General features: G+C 52.9%; 2 protein-coding genes across 4 annotated transcripts in view; one reads left to right on the forward strand and one right to left on the reverse strand.

Annotated features, from left to right (window-relative positions):
- The window catches only part of LOC134369858 (thioredoxin reductase 2, mitochondrial-like), a 50,707-nt gene extending 32,838 nt beyond the window's left edge, over positions 1-17,869 (reverse strand). For 2 of the 3 annotated variants that reach the window (XM_063086635.1, XM_063086633.1), the window contains exons 1-7: positions 17,766-17,869; positions 13,849-13,917; positions 6,960-7,016; positions 6,485-6,629; positions 5,782-5,856; positions 3,809-3,887; positions 3,214-3,276 (exon numbers count right to left, since the gene is read on the reverse strand). In XM_063086635.1, the coding sequence (XP_062942705.1) occupies positions 3,214-3,276; positions 3,809-3,887; positions 5,782-5,856; positions 6,485-6,629; positions 6,960-7,016; positions 13,849-13,917; positions 17,766-17,856 (579 nt within the window). In that variant the 5' untranslated portion in view covers positions 17,857-17,869. The remainder of the gene's footprint in view (positions 1-3,213; positions 3,277-3,808; positions 3,888-5,781; positions 5,857-6,484; positions 6,630-6,959; positions 7,017-13,848; positions 13,918-17,765) is intronic. The other variant, XM_063086634.1, reaches the window with a different exon arrangement.
- The window catches only part of LOC134369859 (catechol O-methyltransferase-like), a 28,945-nt gene continuing 26,863 nt past the window's right edge, over positions 17,673-19,754 (forward strand). Inside the window, exon 1 of the mRNA XM_063086636.1 lies at positions 17,673-17,956. The gene's annotated coding sequence lies outside the window, so the exon portion shown is untranslated. The remainder of the gene's footprint in view (positions 17,957-19,754) is intronic.

Below are 19,754 nucleotides of genomic sequence, written 5' to 3' on the forward strand. Positions count from 1 at the left end.
ATGGCAGCTGCAGGGGCCACACAGACAGAGAGCTGATCCCCCCATGAGTGAGTCTGTCCAGGCACCGGGAAGGGAGGAGACAGGGGCACACAGATCAAGGAAGCAGCCCTGGGGCTCTGAGGGGCCCAGACCTGGAGAGGAAGTGGTGAAAACAGGTCAGCAAACCAGGGGCCTAGAGAGCACTACAGGGTCCGAGCAACAGGGGTGTGGGCCAGCAGGGCCAGCCACAGGGGGTGAGGAACAGAGTGGGGTGTCAGTGCTGCAGGCTGAGGTGGGGTGGCTGGTCCGAGGGCACCAGGCTGAAGGCTAGACGGACCAGGCATCCTCGAGGGCCATTCCAGGCGGGCTCTGTGCCCAGGAATCATACAGGCCACCTGATGAGGGGCGGTCAAGGCAGCAGGGGAGACCCAAGGATGGGCGTCCTCTCAGTGGCTTGAGAGAAAGATGTGCTGGTAGAGAGAGGAAATGGATCTCAAACAGTTTACGCTTCCAATTGGCAAAAAAAATAAAGTCAGCAATTTCTCATGTTTGCTCAAGGAAAACCAAAAGGTCTGGAAATCAAAGGGACTAAAACACAGCAAGCCTTGGCAGGCACCCAGGGACTGTGCATCAGCGACGAGGGTGGGCTGCAGAGAGAGCAGCACGGCCCCTGAGCTGCCTCCCCCAGGCCCCTGAGCTGCTGCTTCACCCCCTGCGGGTGGAGACATTAGCAGCCACCCGATGAGGTGCGGAGGGTGGGGCCAGGGTGGTGGCACGGGTGTGTGGGCAGCTCTGCCCACTGCCTCAAAGGAGCCAAGGTGATTGCTGCACTCTCAGGAGCTGACCGTGGCCTTCGGGGGCGTTGAGCAAAACCACCATGAGCCTGGCTGCTGGGTGAGGGGGTCATTTGGACCCTGTCTATCTGGCTCCTTTGAATAGCGGCATGGTGTCATCCTACAGAGCCACGCAGCCCACCTGCGGGCCACCTCTGTGCATAGCTGCCGGGCCCCTCTGAGGCTGCTCCTGTTGGCCTGGTGGCCAAAGGGAGAAGTCCAGTGGCCCTCTGAGGACTGCAAGTGTTCGTGTTCCTACGGGCCTTCTCTGTTCCCCATTTCCAGAGCAGGCACAGAACTGAGGTGGAGGCTGGGGATTCAGATGCTCACATGCCACTGTTCCCACTTGAAAAGCAGCAGAACCGCCCTTGCTCTTCCTCCATCTGTGCTCTGCCTGGGTCTGAGTCAGAGGCCAGGTGGCCACAGCCCACAAGGAGGCTCAGGGCTGGTGGCAACAGGTCCCTAGGAGACCCGCCAGGATGTGGCCTCAGCCAAAACCCTCTGTTCCCCCTTCTTGCTTTCCTGTGGTAGCTGCTCCCAGCTGAAACTCAGTAAGAATGGCGGCTCTGTGGAGTTTTAACTTTTTCAGTTTTAACCTAGCTCAGCAGCAGCCTTGAGAAGTGAAAGTACCAGAGAAAGCAGAACACAGCTGGGGGCCTTTCTAAGCCTCCTTCCCAGAGAATAGTCAGCATCAGACCTGGGGCAGGGGGTGCTCCCTGAAGACCCCTCTCAAAAGACTCATCTTTATCTAACCTCACTGCAGCTGCCCAGTGCCAACAGCCTCCCTGGGGGCATTTGTCCAGTGTTTTAAGTCACGGCTGCCTGTGGTGATGGGTAACAGTTGAGGCAAACAACAGACAAACCAAAAGCTTTAAAAAACTGAGGAATGAGATGTGCACAGGGGCTCTGAGAAGCTCCAACACATTCCTGGGAAGCTACAGGGCCAGGCATGTGCCAGGCTGAGCTCTCACTTGGGCTGACCCTGCTCTCTGCACCAGCAGGAAGTGAAGGCTAAGGCAGAGCTGCCCACTGCCTGGCTGGGTGCTGAGGCATCTCCCACATGCACAAAGAGCCTTTGGCAAAAACCAAGGGATTCCTTGGTTCTAGGTATTTAAGGAAATCTCTGTCCAGTCATTAGCTGACCACTGAGTTAACCAAGTAGAGACTTCAGTGGCCACACGACAAAGAACAAAGACTTTACAAAATTAATTTAGAAAAGTCACCAAACAAACAGCAATAACAACAAAATCCCAGGGTAGATGGAGAATCTGGTTTCCAGAGTTATCACATTATATTATTCGAAATGTTCAGTTTTCAACAAAAACCTATGAGACATGAAGAAACAAGAAACTAAGACCTTTGTACACCACTGGATAGAATGTAAAAGGAGCAGCCACTTTGGAAAACAGTCTGGCAGTTCCTCAAAAAGTTAAACACACAGTTTCCATATGGCCCAGCAATTCCACTCCTAGGTACATACCCAAGAGAAGTGAAAACTTAAGTCCACAGAGAAAAACTTCTACACAGAGATTCACAGCAGCACAGTTCATAATAGCTGAAGAGTGGAAACCACACAGATGCCCATCAACAGAGAAGTGGATAAACAGAATGTGGTCTATCCATACAACGGAATGTTACTCAGCCATAAAATGGGATGAAATTCTGACACCTGCTACTACCTGGATGAACCTTGAGGCCACTATGCTGAGTGAAAGAAGCCAGACCCATAAGAACAAATACTGCATGGTTCTACTTATGAGAAATGTCCACAACAGGCAAAGCCATGGAGACAAAAAGCAGATTCGTGGTTGTCAGGGGCTGGAAGCTGGGGGTAAACAGGGAGTGACTGCTAATAGGTACAGGGCTTTCGGGGATGATGAGAATGTTCTGGAATTAGGCACTGGTGACTGATGGCCGCACAACTCTGTGAATACTCTAAAACCCACTGAATTGTACCTTACAAAATGGTGAATTTTATGGCATGTGAACTTTATCTCAAATTTTAAAAAAGAGCAGGGGGTGGAGGAGGAGGAGGAACAAGACTTAAGTCCTGGATGTTTCGACATCATAGGGTTGAAGAAAAAAGGAGAAATCAGCAAAGGAGATTTAGAAAAAGAGACGCTGGGGTAAAGCAGTGAACAGACCCAGTGATATCCCAGGGGCCAGGTGAAAAGAGAAAAGAGAACATTCTGAGGACTTAGCAACGTGGAGGTCACTGGTGACCTTCTGTTTCAGCACAGTGGATTCAAGAGAGAATTGCAAAGTAGACAGTGACAATAGTGAGTATAAAAAAATAAATCAAAAAAGGGTGTAAGGGGTGCTGGTGTGGGAAGCATAAGTATGAACAGCGCATCCTGTGAGCCCAGTGGCGCAGGAGAGGCCATGCTTTGGGGACACTCACGTGAGTGGGGTACCTGGGCCGCCCTCCAGTAGCAATGACAATGTGGTCAGCTGAAAGCAGAGTCTGAGAGTAAAAAGAGAAAGCCACAGGTCAAACAAGGACATTGCAATCACCCAGAGGGCTCGAATGCCTGCACGGGCCCCTCGGAGCAGTCCTTGTGGCCCCCTTGCCTTCAGTGAGGACCCTTGGCCAGCAACTGAGAGGTCCCAGAGCTGGAATCCCATCAAAGGTCTGCTGGACAGGAGGAGGACAGGCAGAAGGGCCAGGGAGACCAACTCTAAGCACTTCACAGTTTACAGTGCACCCTGCAGGCATCTCTTCTCCTCGAATTCCCACAAAGGCCTGCAGAAAGGGTGTGATCACCCACACTGTCACCCTGTCAGCCTAATCAGCAGGGCAGCCTGGCATGACATGCATCTCACACGAACTGTTTAATCACTTTAAAGGAGCATGACCAGCCTCAAAGGAAGCTGTCTGTTCAATTCCAGCAGCACTCATTACTGAGAACAGCACCGAGGCCGAATAAAGCTGGAGTCGGCACCCAAGCTCTGTGGAAGGCGCCCCAAGGAGCCACTTGGGTGAGTCGCGCACTCACCTCTTTCCCACCTTTGGCAACGCCACAAACTGTGTGCTCGTTGACAAAGCTGGCTTTGATGTTAAAGTACTTGACTTTTCTGCAAAATAAAAATCAGATTGTCAAACACTTCCTCTGCAAATTAACCCTCACCAATCAGATTAAAGAGGGAGTGCTGCTAAGAGGTGAGCTCCAGTCCACAGCCCAGGCCCAGGACCTGTGGCTCACGTGGGGCTGGGGGCAAGTGGACAGCCAGGCCAGGAAATGTGGAGCAGGGGCAAGGCCCTTGCCCATCCTCTCTGGTTTCTGGGGATACGGTGACCACAGATGTCAAAGGCAGGGACAGAAGCCAACTCCAGATGGTCCTGAGAGCCTGCGTACAGCCCTGATATGCAGTGAGCGGTGGCCTGTCCTTGTCATCTGGGCATGTTCCAGAAAGGAGCTGAGGTGGCCGCCAGGTAGGCATCGCCCTCTGCCTTTAGGGGTGCAGTGAGCCCAGGAGAAGAGGTACAACAAGGCGCGGGGTGTAAGGTGATTGGCACATGGTGTGCAGAAATGACCTGCACTTTCTAACTACAAGGCCACGCTGCAGCGGTGGGTTCTCGGTGGTTTCTCAGTGGTTTGGGGAAGGCATCGCCTCCTCCTGCAGCTCCTGCTCTCCCCACCTCCAAGCCCTCCACAGGCTGTCGGAGCTGCATACAGCACAGCAGCAAGTGCCCTGCACTCACCTTCACAACCAGGCAGCAGCGTGTGGCACAGACACACAGTACACAGCAGCACTATTCACAGTGGGGAAAAGTGGAAACCACTCAGGTCTGCGCCAGCCTCCTCCTGCGCATGACTCTGGAGCCGGCCTGGAGTTGGGCCAGGTTGGTACCCCCTTGGGAGCTGCCTGGGGCCGAGACGAAGAACGGCAGAGCCTGTGCCTCTGGCAGACACCACAGGGGGACACCAAGCCCCACAGAGAAAAGACGCAACAACTCAGCAGCACACTGAAGCTCAGTGCCCTGCCGGGGGGACGGCTGGCCTAGCCCAGGCAGTGGGCAGGGGGGATGCTGCCCTGGCTCAGCTGTCCTGGATGTAGTGGGTACAAGATGGCTGCCTGCTGTGGAGCCCCAGGAAGACTCCATGAGGCCAAGCAAATTGTACATGGGTGAGAGCCCAGTGTCTCCTCCCCGACCTGCATGGGCACAGGGCAGGGCCACAGCCCCAGGAACAGAGCTGGGCCTGAGACGAGTGCCAGTTTTGGCCACCTGTCTTCTGAGCCAATCTTCAGCAGGATGCTTCAGGAGGGAGAAGTGTAGGAATCTGGGTTGGGGTCCCAAAGGGCTGCAAGGAGTAGTGGGCCCAGGCTGGAATGATCATGAGGGACATTTGCTCCAGCAGAAAACACCAGGGCCCTCCAACCAGGCCTGAAGAGCCAGAAAATGTGAGATGAGGTGTGGGGTTCCTGGTGCAGGAGCCAGGAGGCGTGGGGTGTGGGGTTCCTGGGGCAGGAAGTATGGGGTGCGGTACTCATGAAGCAGGAGGTGTGGGGTTTGTGAGGGGTGCCTGGTGCTTTTCTTTGCTCACAGACACTTGTGCCTCACTGGGCTCTACCCACGTAACTATGGCGCAGCACGATCACCCGCCTCAAGCCGGCCCATCAGCCCGAAGCTCAGCCACATCCATGTGCTCCGGCCTGGGGCTCCTGACCTGTGCGCCCCTCCTCCCTGGCACAGCCCAGGCGCCATCATTTGACCAGCATGCCCCTCACTCATCCTGCACTGCCCCAGGCTCTGCTCGGTGCCAGCCTGCAGGGCAGCCTCCAGTTCCCACAGCAGTTGGCCCATCTGCTCCTTGTCTATGTCCCCACCTGCGAGTAGAGTCCCCTCGTCTTACTGCTGCAGAGTCCCCAGAGGCTGCCAGGGTGTGCTCAGTGCGTACCATCAGTAAATGTGAGTCCAGGTATGAACTGATTGAGGAAAGGCCAGGAGGGAGGCCACAGGGAGTACCTGTCCTGCAGCTGGACACGGTGCCCCCAGTTCAAGGATTTCACATGGTTTTGAACAGCTTCCGCCATTTTCCTCCTGTTAAAACACAAAACAAAATGTACAAACCACAACAGAAGCACTAGCTGTAGAGTCTCATACCAGACTACTAGATGCGAGTAGTGTATTAACAGAAATATCAAGAAATGAGGGTGTTTTAAAAGGTGCTATAATGTGACATCCATCCTCACATGCCACCATCTCTTTCCCAGGTTTGGAGCCACGAGCCTTTGGATTCATGGAAAATGGAGGCTTTGGCCCACAACCATCCAGACGCAGTGACTCTGCATCCTGAAGGTTACACCTTGCAGGTGGCAGCCCGTCTGCATGGGCTCTGAGCCTGCACCGTGTCCTTCCCAAAGAGCTCAACTGAAGCAGCTTCCTGCACCACTGACCTCTGGGGAGGGACTGTTCTTGGTGGGGCTGTCCTGCACACTGTAGGACATTCGGCAGCATCCCTGGGTTCCACCCAGGAGATGTAGCTGACCCTTCCCTCTAGTGATGACCAAAAATATCTCCAGACATTGTCAAATCTCTTGGGGGAGATGGGGTGACAGGGTTGTCCTACAGCATGCTCCCCTTGAGGATAAGTGGAGAATAAACCTCCTCCTCCTCCATTCAGAGCAGAAGAAAAGACCTGGGAACACCATGGCGTCCGGCTCCTCACCAGTCGTGCGGGACAGGCTGGGCCACCTCCCAGCCGTAGTGGCGGGCGTCTCGGATCAGACCCCCCAGAAGTGCCGCCTGGTGCATCAGCTTCTTGGGGATGCAGCCCACATTGACGCAGGTGCCACCGAGGCCCCACCTGGTGCCTGGGATGTTGGGAAGAACACATTTGAATTCACATTCAGGGGATCGCTGGAGGCTTTCCTGTCTTACTGTATTTAGAACTCCTGTATGTGGTTCTTGTTTTATAACTCAAACATGGCCCACATGATGCCACATCAATTTGCTCTTTATAATCATATTCAGAGTTGTTGTAAAAATGAAAATAATGAAGAACTTTAAGGTAATGACAGCTTCAGCGTGAAACAGACACTCTCCAGGGAATACCGACAGCAGGGGACGAAGGACTTACACAAACTGGGTCCCATCTCCCATCCCCCTCCCCAGGACATGTGGCCCCCATGGGGACTGCCTACCTCGGGGAGAAGGGTCCACGTAGTCTACCACGGCCACCTTGCTTCCCAGCTGAGCGGCTGGAATGGCAAGAAGCACAGCAGGTGAGCACAACAGGGGAGCTGGTTCAGGGCTGGGGACCAGGGACCCCTAAGGCTCAGGAGAGGGTGGGGAAGGGCCCAGGCCAGCAGCCGCCTGTGCAGCAGCCAAGCTGAGCGATGCTAGTGACCTCCGATCTGCTTCAGCATCCTGGCCCACAAGGCCCTGCTGCCCACCAGCTCTGCACCCGGTCTCCTGGCCTTCCCACTGCCCACTGCCCACTGCCCACCGAGCTGTGCTGCCCACAGGCGGGGACCTTCAGACCTCATCTTGGGCCATGGTCTTTGCACCACCCACCATCACGGCACTGGGACCAGCCCCCCTCACCTCTTGCCCCCCCTAGTTCCAGGCCCAGACATCCAGCACAACCTAGGGCCTACCCCGAGCACACTGGAAGGCAGACCAGGAGCAGCCCACCCCCGGGACAGGCCCCTGACTCAGAGGCGCCCCCCTGCTCCCTCCCCAGCCCACTGGCCTCCAGCTCTCCTGGGAAGCCCAAGCCCTCCTCCCAGCCAGCTCCTCTCCTCCCGCCAATGAGGAGGCCCACGTCCACCCTCATCACAGTCCCCCAGGTGGGCACCTGCTGCCTCCCTCTTAGGGTGAGGAAACCAAAGCTCAGGAAAAGTGAAACACAGGTCCAGGGTCGGCCGGCCCCAGGGGGAGCCGAGACCCGGAGTCCAAACCACACTTCCTACCATGGAGCCGCCTGGCCACCCTCCCAGTTACCCTCCCGGCTATCAGCAGGACCACCCAGGCCACAAGTCCCAGGCTCTGAGGCCAGCTCTGACACCACTGGCCAGGGCCACTGCAGAGCTTCCCTCTTGCCCGCCTTGGGCTCTTCATCAGCAAACTCCAGGCCCTGGACCTGACCGCCACCAAGGGCATGCGGGACTTACACCTCCTGAGCCCCTAAGTGTTCGAAACGCTACAGAACACGCTGGATTCATGGCTATTAGAAACCAGATTAGAACAAATTTTTCTGTTATTAACACACAGAGATGAGAGGTGGCCTCATTCCTGATCTCACCTTGATGAACAGATCAGCTACATCAGTGACTTTCAACCCCACTGTCACCCGTCTTCATGCAAAAGGCTGCAGGGCAGTGAAGGGTGTACAGGGGTTGTCAAGTTAAGACAGTAAAGACAAGATAGCTCATTCATAAGATGACAATGTTTCATAGAAATCCAAAGACTCCAAAAATACTGCTCTCTCTCTCTCTGTTACACACACAGATACACACATACACAGACACGATTTTTTTTAAAAAGAGCAAAGTTTCAGAAGAGTTCATCTTAGAAACCCACATTGCTCAACTGATTAATGATGGGATTCCTATGCTTGATTTAAAAGCTCAGGCCAAAGGGACTCTTCAAAGTGCCAATGTCAGCTGCCACATCTGACCACGACAAAGCAATAAGGCCCCAGATTTACCATCCCAACAACCAAAAATCTAGGCAAAAAATAAGAAACAATGGGTTTTAAGACACTGGACATCAGGCAACAAATGACCTGAGCGACAGGAAACAAGGGAGGTGAGCCCACAACCGGAGAGTCTCCAGGACCCCGAACTGTGGGTGGGGGTCCCAAGCAGAAGCCAGCAGAGGGGAGGGGCTGAGAGCCTGGAGAGACTGAGGCAGCCGGGGTTCACAGGACAGGTGACCAGAGAATAGAGAGCTGCACAGAGAACCCTGGAGACCTGATCAGCGCGTGTGTGCAAGGAAACTACCCAAGGCCAGGGAAAGAACCACCCAGAAGGATGAGAGGTGGCCGAGCTCCCACAGAGCAGGGAACAGTGTCTGCTCCCAGAAGCCAGACACATAATCCCAGGGGCACTGGGTAAGTACTGAGGGAGGTCATGCCTCAGTGGGTGAGAATAACAGCCCTACATCGAGAACTGCTCCACGGCTGCCTAACAAATCCTACGCAGAAGAACCAAAAGGAGCAAACAGTCTGTTAATAATTTACCTGCATCCCAGAACAGAGATCAATAACTGTATTTCTAGGAATATAAAAAAGTCCAGAACCCAACGAGGTAAATTCCAAGTGTCTGGCATTCAACCAAAAATTACCAGGCATGTAAAATACAACCCATGAAGAGGAAAATAATCAGTCAGTGGAAACTGACACAGATGCCAGTATTAGTAGAAGAGATCAGTAAAACAAACGTTACAACAATTCCACATGTTCAAAGAGCTGGGGAGCAGCACGGAAGATATAAAAAGCACCCAAGTCAAATTTGTAGAGATAAAAACTACAACACAGGAGACAAAACATACAATGAATGGGATTAACAGCAGATTGGAAATTGGAGAGTCTTTCATTAGTGAATTTGAAAGCAAAGGAATAGAAACTATCCAAAATGAAACACAGAGACTATAAAAAACAAATTGGGGGGGGGCAGCCCTCAGAACCCGAAGAGCTTCAGACAACAGCACCAATGAGCTGGGGCCACCTTCAAGCAGCCTAAAATACACGTAATTAAAGTCTCCAAAACTGAGAGAGAAAGGAGAGGGATGGAAAAATTATTTGAAGAAATAATGGTCAAAAATGTTCACAACTTGATGAAAACTATAAATCCATAGATACAAGAAGTTCCATCAACTCAAACAAAAAAACAATTAAGAAAACTTCATCAAGGCCCATGATAATTAAAAATCATTGCTCAAAACCAATGAAAAAAGAAAATTCTGAATTTCTTCCAGAGCAAAGACACACTATAGAGAAACAAAGATAAAGACAGCAGATTTCTCATCAGAAACAGTGCAAGCAAGAGGGGCAAAGGCTTTAAAGTACTAAAGAAAAAAAAACAAACTTCTACCTTGAATTCTATACCCTGAGAAAATATATTTTAAAAACAAAGGCAAAATAAAGGTGTTTTCAGACATATAAAAGCTGAAAGAATTCACTGTCACTTTGGCCACATTACAAGGAATGTTAAAGGACATCTTTAAGGTAGAAGAAAATTGATACCATAGAAATAGAGACCAGCACAAAGGAATGAAGAGGACTGGAAATGGTAATTACCTGGGTAAGATTTTTCTCATATTACTTAAATCTCTTTTAAATGTAATTGTTTAAAGGTGGGAGGGTGCAAAAAAATAGTAACTGTATAAACATATTAATAATGATGTGTTGTGGGATATATAACATGTAAAAATAAAATGTATGACAACATAGAATAAAGAGGGAAGAAAAAGAAATATAGTATTGTAAGGTTTTTATACTACGTGTGAAGTCTGTACTATCACTTGGAGGTCGACTGACAAGATCAAGACGTATGCTATGACCCCTAAAGCAACCAACTCCCACCATATTTATATATCAACTCAAAATGGACCAAAGACCTAAATGTAAGAGCTTAAACTATAAAACTCTTACAAGAAAACACAGGCATAAGTCTTTGTGACCTTGGATTAGGCAATGGTTTCTTAGATATGACACCAAAATCACAAGCAACAACAACAACAACAAAAAACTGGACTTCATCAAAATTAAAAACTTTTGTGCTATAAAGGACTCCATCAAGACAGTGAAAAGACAACCCACAAAATAGGAGAGTGTTTGCACATTGCATATCTGATAAGGGTCTACTATCCAGAATATATTTTTAAAAACTCTTGCAACTCAATAATAAAAAGACAGATAACACATTTTTTAAATGGGCAAAAGTTCTGAATAGACATTTCTCCAAAGAAGATATACAAACGGCCAATAAAGGCCCCTTGGTTAGAGTGTTACGTGCTGATAACACCAAGCTCTAGGGTTCGATCCCTGTACCAGCCTGCTGCCAAAAACAACCAACAACAACCAATGAGCACATCAAAAGATGCTCGACATCACTAATTATAAGGGAAATACAAATCAACCACAGTGACACCTAATTAGGATGGCTATAATTAAAAAGCAGATAAGCGTTGGTAAGGATGTGGAGAAACTGCTGGTGAAAGTAAAAACTGCAGCTGCTTTGGAAAACAGTCTGGCAGTTTCTGAAAAGGTTAAACACAGAGTTACCGTGTCACCCAGCAACTCCACTCTGAGGTATATATCCTAGAGAAACACAGAGTTTTGTCTACACAAAAACTTATATACAGATGTGCATGGCAGCATTACTCATAATAGCCAAAAAATGGGATTGGACAACTCAATATCCATCACCTGACAAATGGATAGATAACGTGGTGTAGCCATACAATGGATTATTATTCAGCTGTAAAAAAGAATGAGGTCCTGATACATGCTATATCACAGACGACTGCTGAAAACATCATGCTGCGTGAAAGAAGCAATGACAGGAGACCACGTATGATTCCATTCACATGGAATGTCCAGAATAGGCAAGTCCGTAGAGACAGAAAGTAGACTAGTGGCTGCCTGGGGCTAGGGAAAGGAGGGGATGCGGAATGACTACTAATGGGTAGAGTATTTGGGGGGGAGATGAAAATGCTCTAAAATTGATTGTGGTGGTGGCTGCACAACTTTGTGAATATACTAAAAACCACTGAACAATACAGTTTAAATGAGTGAATTATGTACGTGACATATCTCAATAAAACTGTTATAAAAAATATGAAACATTTAGGGATAAATCTAGCAAAAGATGTGAAAGACCTGTGCATTGAAAACTACTAAATACTGCTTTAAAAAAATGAAAAAATACCTAAATAGGAGAGATACCCCATGACCCAGTCCGTCCACTTTTAGGCATTTACTCAAAAGAATTTAAAAAATAAGCCCACACAAAAACACAAATGTTCACAGCAGCACTATTCGCAATAGCCCCAAACTGGAAATAACCCAAATGTCCATCTACAGGTGAACGGACAAACAAAACGCAGTGTTTCCAAACACTAGGACACCACTCACTATAAAAAGAAATGAACTATAGACACGCACAGCAATGGAGAGGAGTCAAAATAACCATGCTGAGTGAGAGAAGACAGAAAAAGTAAGAGTGCGTACAGCATGATCTCATTATACATAATTTTAGAAAAGGCAAACTAATCCACGAGAGAAAGCAGATCATTGACTGTCTGATGACACGGGAGGAGAGGGAAGTGGGAAGAGATTATCGAGGTTTGAGGAAACTTTGGGGCTTGTTATGAGCTGAGTTGTGTTCCCACAAGTTCACGTTGAAATCTTAACCCCCAGCACCTCAGAATGTGATTATATTTGGAGACAGGGCCTTAAAAGGGGTAATTAAGTTCAAGTGAGGCAGCGAGGGTGGGCCCTGATCCAATAGGACTGGTGTCCTTATCAGGGGAGATTAGGACACAGACAGGCACAGAGGGACGAACCTGTGAGGACATAGGGAGGAGACAGCACCTGCAAGCCAAGGAGAGAGGCCTCAGAAGGAACTGAGCCTGCCCACACCTTGAGCTTGGATTTCCAGTCTCCAGAACTGAGAGACAATAAATATCTATTGTTTAGGCCTGTCTGTTTAGTTCCAGTCTGTGGAACTGTTTAGTTCCAGTCTATTGTTTAGTTCCAGTCTGTGGAACTTTGTAACAGCAGCCCAGCAGACTGACAGAGGGGTAATTCACTACCTTGATTGTAGTACTGGATTCACAGGTATATACACATGTCAAAACTTATCGAGCTGTCTGCTTTAAATATGTACCATTTACTGTATGTCAATTATATCTCAACAAAGCTGTAGAATAACGCAGTCATCCACAGAGGAAACGCCACTCTCAGAAAAGGCCAGGACAGACCAGGAACTGTCCACATTCCAGATAAGGAGATGTGAGTCTCTAGAGCCACGCACGGGAGTGGACACGTGGTCCGGGAATCCATTCTGCCATAAGGGACATCCACAGGACATCTGTCCATCTGTGCCATCCATTCTGGGGGTGGCTCTGAGGGTCCAGTAGGGTGCTAACGCCATGTGCCTTTGCTGACCCACAATCAGCCAGGGGACTTTGCAGGTTCCTGCCTCCACTGCAGGCCGGTGCCTCCCCAGCCCCTTACATCAAGAGCAGTGGACAGTGGATTTCCTTTACACCATCTGTAACTGTAAAACCCAGTATTTGATGTTAGAGAACCAGTTTCATGACTGGAGCACCTGGGCAGCTCCCTCTTATCTGGGCCCACCCCTCCTCCATCTCCTCCCCTCCCCGTTCGAGATGCAACCCTGAGTAGACCACCACCAGGAACTCCCCCAGCAGGGCACAGAGTCCCTGCGGAGCACTGGTGGCCTGCACGGTGATGTCTCTGGACGCCTCTGGGTCCCGCCTGTTCATCCGACACATCCTTATTGGGTGCCCACTGGGTGCCGGGCTGAGATCGAGACAGGACCCGCAGAAGCAGCCCAGGTGTCTGGGGAGGGTGCAGTTCTCAGGAAGGCACAGACGGAGGGAGGGGAGGAGCCTCGCCGCTAACTGGGCGGGCGAAGGGTGGGCCAGGCAGGGCAGACAGCCAGGGTGAGGCAAAGGAAAGAAAGACCTTCTGGAAGCATTTGAGAAGAGCGAGAGGGCCGGGCAGGGTGTGCGTGGCGGGAACTGAGACTGGATGGGTGCAGGGCAGATCCGTAAGGCCTGGTGGCTTTCACTGTGAGTCAAGTGGGAGCCCTGGAGCCGGGGAAGGCAGCTCAGACTGAAATTACCACCGGGGCCACTGGGTGCAGCAGACAGCGGGCGTGGCGAGGAGGCTGCCGGGTGACCATGGCAGACCAGCTGTGGAGGCAGCACTTTCAGCTTGTGGGTGCTCAGGCCAACCCCCACCCAGCCCCAAGGACAGTGCCACCCTTTCCAGGGGTCCCTGAAAGCTTCGAGGACCTGCCAAACCAGCGGGGACATGAGACATAGAATACATACCTTCCTTGGCACAAGCCAGGCCGCCAGAACCCCCGCCAATCACCAGGAGATCGTAGTCCCGCTGCCCTGCTGGGGGAAGGGGCGAGAGGTCAGATGGAAGCACAGACCTGGAAGGGCCCCTGCGATTTCTAAAGGGCAAGAGGCTCTGTTCGGTAGACCTCATCGGGAGACCCCATGCTGTGACAACACAGGGGAGACAACGCACCACATATTAGAGCAAACGTAGAGATGAAGCAACGCAGTGGTGCAGTTGGCCAAGGATATGTGTGATCACCCTTGCAAACTGTGCCCCCGACACACACGCACACCACGTCAACCAGCAGGTCCTCTCCAAACTGAAACCTCATTCGGTGTTCTGAGCCAGACACAGAACCAAACATTTTCCTTGAGTCCAAATGCCTTGCAGTTGTAAAGGTTACCCTTCCTTACAAGTGAATGAGAACGAAAGCGCAGCCCTTGCCACGCAGACCAGGCATCTTGGAAGGTGTCCAGCCACATGGTAATCCAGGAAGGAAGCCACCCTGGGCACAGGTTTCATCCCTGGAATTCCTTTCAGGTTTGCCATGGGGCAGCTCAGTCCTCCCAAGCTCACGCTCACCGCACAGAGGGCCATCTCAGCCTTTCTACCCTGCAGATGGCGTCCTCTGTCTACTCTGCAAGCTACTGGCATGGAACACAGGCAAGACACAGCCAAAAAGCAGGGCACAGAGAGGAAAGGGGTGGAGGGGGGAGGGGAGGAGAAGTGCTCTGACCTGGGCCTGAGGTTGGGAACACCCAGCACCAGGCACCAGCCCACTCCCTGGTGAAAGAAGAAAGAAATAATAGAAATAATAGAAAATTATCAGTCCATGGGGGGTGAGAGCAGGGTGCAAGTGCATGACAAGGGTCTGGGATATAAAACAAGGAGCACTTTCAGTCCCTGGCAGATATGGGCACATCCAGATGATGTACAGGCGGCTGCTGCTCCTGGGCAAGGCCCAGGGGTCCCATGATCAAAGTGGGGTCTGCCATCCAAGGCTGGGGCATCCTCCCATCCACTGGTACTAAAACCTAGTGTCTGTCCTGAGAAGGCTGCACCTGTCTTTGCAGCCAACTCAAAATACATCCAGAATCCCACAACCCGCTGGACCCTGGCTCTGCAGATTCCCCACACGGGAGTCTGGGGCCTGCACTCCTACAGGGACACAGAGCCGGAGGCGAGAGGAGGCCCTGGCTTGCAGCTGAGAAAGCTCTGGAGGCGGGTGCCAGGAGCTGCGTCCAGGCGCGGCCCACAGCCTGCCCCATGGCTGGACCTACCCAAGGTTCTGTCCGGCAGCTGGCATTTAAGTACATTTGAGACACGTGTATGCACACGTGGGATCTGATAGAGCCACAACTCAGTTCAGGCAGCCAGTCCAAAGCGCACCCAATTCTGAATTTAACTCAAGGACTGTGAAAAGGCCTAACATGTTGTAAATTATTCGGATGGCTTTGATATGAGCCCAGAGAACCAAGGACGACTGCTGGTCAAAGAGGAGCTGCCGCTGGGCCCCAGCCCATCTCTCTCCTCTCCTGATGCCTGGTGGAGGGGTAGGATGGCCCTGAGGTTTTACCCAGGAGAATGTCCCTACCTTCCATTGCAGGTGCCTGTCCTTCCTTTCACCAGAGCAGGGTCCCCACTAGGTCGTCCTGCCCACAGCCCAGCACTGTGCCCTCTGCCTGCTATCAGGTGGTGGGCAGGGTAGCAGCGGGCAGGGTAGTGGCTGCCCATGTGGACCCTGGGCTTATCTCGGGCAGCTTGCTCTGCCCACGCTTGCCTGGAAGCCCTCTCAGTCTGATAAACACATGTAAGAGGCCAGCAGTGGAGCAGTTTGTAGGTGTAGGAAGTCTGCCTGTAAGCACATGGGGGGCGCTGAGGAACCTGTTGGGGAGGAAGGAACCCAAAGGACCCCGAAGGCAGGTGGGGCCGATGCTGCTCGGCAGGAGGAAGGTCTGGGTAGCAGGCCTTACCTGGGGATACACCCATGTACTCCAGTGCCCTGGGGAATCTCACAGCTTCACCTTCACCCCCTTGACCAGATGCCCTCCCCATCTGCAGAACTCAGTCCCAGAAAAGGTCTCTGCCGTGCCTCTGCTTTCTGCCCTCACTGTCCTTTAATTTTCTGCTCCTCTCTGAACTCAGTGCCTGGTATGGGGCCAGCAACAAGCAGGAGCCCAGTGAGTGTGGCAAGGCCCGAGTGTACGCTGCACTCCTCCGGCGAGGGTAAATGGAAGGGTCCCCACAAAAGACGTGTACACAGGCAGCTGGCCACCTCGGGGAGCCTCCTGTGCGGCTGCTCTCCCCACCTCGAGCTCTTTCATGGCAGCAGGAGTTAGGGGACGGGTGACACCAGCAGCATCATCATCCTGGTTCCTGTTCAGGGGCTGTGTCGGCCACCCCCTAAGCCTGGGACAGGGCAGGTATCTTCCTGCTCCAAAAGAAGCTGCGGGGCTGAAATGGAGGAAGTGGCTCAAAATCAGACCCGGGCGTCGCTGTTGGGGGCTAACGCCCTCTCCTGGCCCTCTCAGCTACTTATTACTAGCCTAGCAAAGCTCTAGCCCTGGGAGCTGCCCCTTACTGCCAGCACACACTGGGCTACCACTGTGGACCTGTGGAAGCAGAGCCCTCAGAGTGGTGCCTCCTGGCCAACTGGAAATGAAACACTGCCCCAAGGCCACGGTTACCCAGGAGGCTTAAGGGCCCTGGGCTTGTGACCACAGGGTCAGCTCCTGTCTACGGACCTTTTACTGGCACCAGGCGGGATGAGGGTTCCACTGACACAGGTGTGTTTATTTCTCATGAATGTCCCACCTGACACATGTAGCAAGGAGGCTTTGAAAGACGGGTGCTCTGGTTAGGGTCCCAGGGCTCAGCAAAACCACTGTAATAAGAGCAGCTCTAGGTCTGTCAGGTCCCCCTATATTCCCCCTCACCAGGTGGTGACCACCTTCCAGAACTCTGCAGGGCTACCCTCAGCCCTGGGCTCCCCAAGCCCTCGACAGTAACAGCTCTGCCTATTTACAATGTGGTCAGCCCTCCCTCCTGAGTCCACCACTAGCCAGGGCCAGCCACTCTGCCTCCCATAGCTGCCCTCTGTCCTCCAGCTCTGACCCTGTCCTTGTTCACACCCCTTCACACTCACTCCCTGTAGGGAGAATTGAGCTCTGTCATAGGCACCTGGGTGGTTGAGGGGGCAGTCACCGTGCAGGTATGTGGTGAGGACCACGTTGTCATGCATGGGACTGGCCACACTATTGCAGATGTGGTGGCACTGTGGCCACCTCTGGGGGAGATTATCCTGCAGAATGGGGTGCAAACCCTCCCAAGTGACCCAGCCCCAGCCCCTGCTCCAGGTGTCTGAAGTTACGATTATTGTCCCGATCTGGTCAACGTCCCTTGGTGGCTCCTGGAGGACAACTGCATAGCCTCCCTTCCCCCCAGGCACCTGCAGAGCCTGACATGCAGTGAGGGCTCAGGGCCCATGGCTTCCCTAGTGTCCCTTCATTCATTCCCCGCATGGGCAAGTAATCAGCACTTGCTGTGTGCAGCCACTAGGGGTCTGGGGAGAAGGTGGCTGAGGTCTGGCAAGTGGGGTGCTTGGTGATTTCAGGAGCTAGGACATCATCATCCTCAGAACTGTAGTTAATATTGGGCTTGGCGGGTGTGGGTGAGGGAGGGAGCTCCGGGAGACCGTGGGTGCAGCAAACACAACAGAACCTCAGGCGGGACTCCCAGCCTCAGTTTCCCCAGCTGGGAAGGGAACTACCGGTGGCTGGAAGCGCCTGCCCAAGACGAGATCGAGGCCCGCGCACGGACACCCCCACGTGGACAGCCCCGCAAGGACACTGCTGTCCCTGCAGACACCCCGCGGGGACCCCGCCGCCCCCGGCCCCCCTACCTGCCGCGCCCCGCACCCCGCCCGCCAAGGCCCGCGTCTGCCACCGGAAGCAGCCGGCGGGCCCCCGCAGCGCCGCCGCCATCGCCGCCATCGTCACGGGGCCTCTCGCCGGCGGCCGGGGCTGTCCGCCGCGCTGCCTGCGCCGGTGCGGGGCGCGGCCACCAGGCACAGGGCGCGCGGCCTCCGGTGGGGTGAGTGCGCGGCCGGGAGGTGCCGCCCGGGCGGGGTGCGGGCCTGCAGCGGGGGTCTCCGGAACGGGGCTGGGGAATTGGGGCTGGGGAAGGGGGTCGTCATTGGGTGGGGGTCTCTGGGCAGGGTCACCAGACACTTTGTGTGTGGGGGGTGGGGGTCTCTGGGCAGGGTCACCAGACACGTTGTGTGTGGGGGGGTGGGGGTCGAAGAGCTGTGCTAGGGTGGGGAGCTCAAGAGGGGGGGATCCGGCCTCCCCCCTCCTGTGAGGGGTGGGCTGCCCCTGGGGAAGGGCCTCCACTGGAGAGGACGTGGCAGTCAGGGCCTGACCCACCATGGGAAGGTCGCCCTTGGTCCTTGGGCTGGGATCAGATCCTCAGAGTGGAAGGGCTGAGGGGGCCCAAGGGGAGGGTCTGTGGAGCCCCAGGACCAGAAAGGGGGGTCACCCCAAGCCTGCCCTGCTAACACCAGGCTTTCAGGTCTTTCCAGCCAGAGACTTTGTGTCCTGTTGCTTTGTGCTGTTTAAGGTGAGTCTCCAAGTGTGAGGAACCATGGAGCTGCCAAGTACTTGATGCATCCTGGAGGGGCTCTGAGGTGCCCTGTAGGGTGCAGTGAGGAGGTCACTGGTGTCAAAGAGAGACACAGCTGGACACTCGTTAACATGCAAAACCAGATTTTACTTAGTAGTTGCTTACAGTAGGAGAAAGAGCTGAGCTCCATACCAACGTGTGTGGACATGACTGGCGTCTTCTGGGGAGAATAAGGAAGTAGGGAGGAGGAATGAGGGGTTGGGGAGTGACTCAATAGAGTCAGGGAAGTAAAAAATTAGAAAAAGCAGGAAGGAAGGTGTCGAGCTCTTTTACCTGCCCATAATCCTGCCAACTGGGCCAATTGTCAACCTAGGGCTGGGTGTGGAGCTCACAGACCCCTCAAGCCCGTTCACAGACTGGGTCACAAACCCTTCACAAGCCAGGCTGGGTCCCCAGACCCCTCACACACCAGGCTGGGTCACCAGACCCCTCACACGCAGGTCTATGAGCTAGGTAACCAGCCAAAAGGTCCTTGGAGAGCCGTAGGTTGGAGAGCATGGCCACGTTCGGCAGACACCCGAGGCAGTAGACTCCAGCCTAGTGGTGATACCGCCCATGTGCACTAACTCTACCCATACACAACTTGCTTACAAAGAATGCCCCGCACCACCCCCAACCAGACCTAAGGCGATGAGGCCTGGTTAAACTATTCTATTTTCCAACAGGAGGGTTGGCTCATATGAAATCTATGTGGGTCTGCTACTGGTGCTCATCAAGTTTAGGCTCCTACCCTCCCACAGAGGCTAGGAGACGGGCCCTATCTTCAGCTGTTGGTTGTAACAAATGGTAAATTCTCTTGGCAGCCCTGCATTTTCTCAGGCAGGCACCTTAAGTGGGTCTAGGGTGATCCTAGGAATGCAGCCATGAGCTGTTAGAAACCATGTTAGTGTTTGTTCAAGTCTGTATAGGGCAAGGTGGAGGCTGAGTCAAGAAGAGGGCTCAGAGGAGCCTGGAACAAGTTTGGCCAGGGAAAGAATTTCTGTCAGCCCCCCCCTTTCTTGAGGAATGAACAAACATTCTTCTTTCCTCTGGACAGTATAAGGCAGGCTGTTTTCTGTTCCATGGCCTTTTGTCCATGAGGGACCAGCTGAACCATCTGTTGAGACTTGGCAGTAGAGGATATTTGCTGAATGCTGCGAGCGATCAGGCATCTAATGAGAAGCATTTCTGTAGAAACAAAAAAACAAAGATTAATGGTTGGAGCCGACTG

The sequence above is a fragment of the Cynocephalus volans genome, chromosome 2 (assembly GCF_027409185.1).
Source record: "Cynocephalus volans isolate mCynVol1 chromosome 2, mCynVol1.pri, whole genome shotgun sequence".
Classification (NCBI taxonomy): domain Eukaryota; kingdom Metazoa; phylum Chordata; class Mammalia; order Dermoptera; family Cynocephalidae; genus Cynocephalus; species Cynocephalus volans.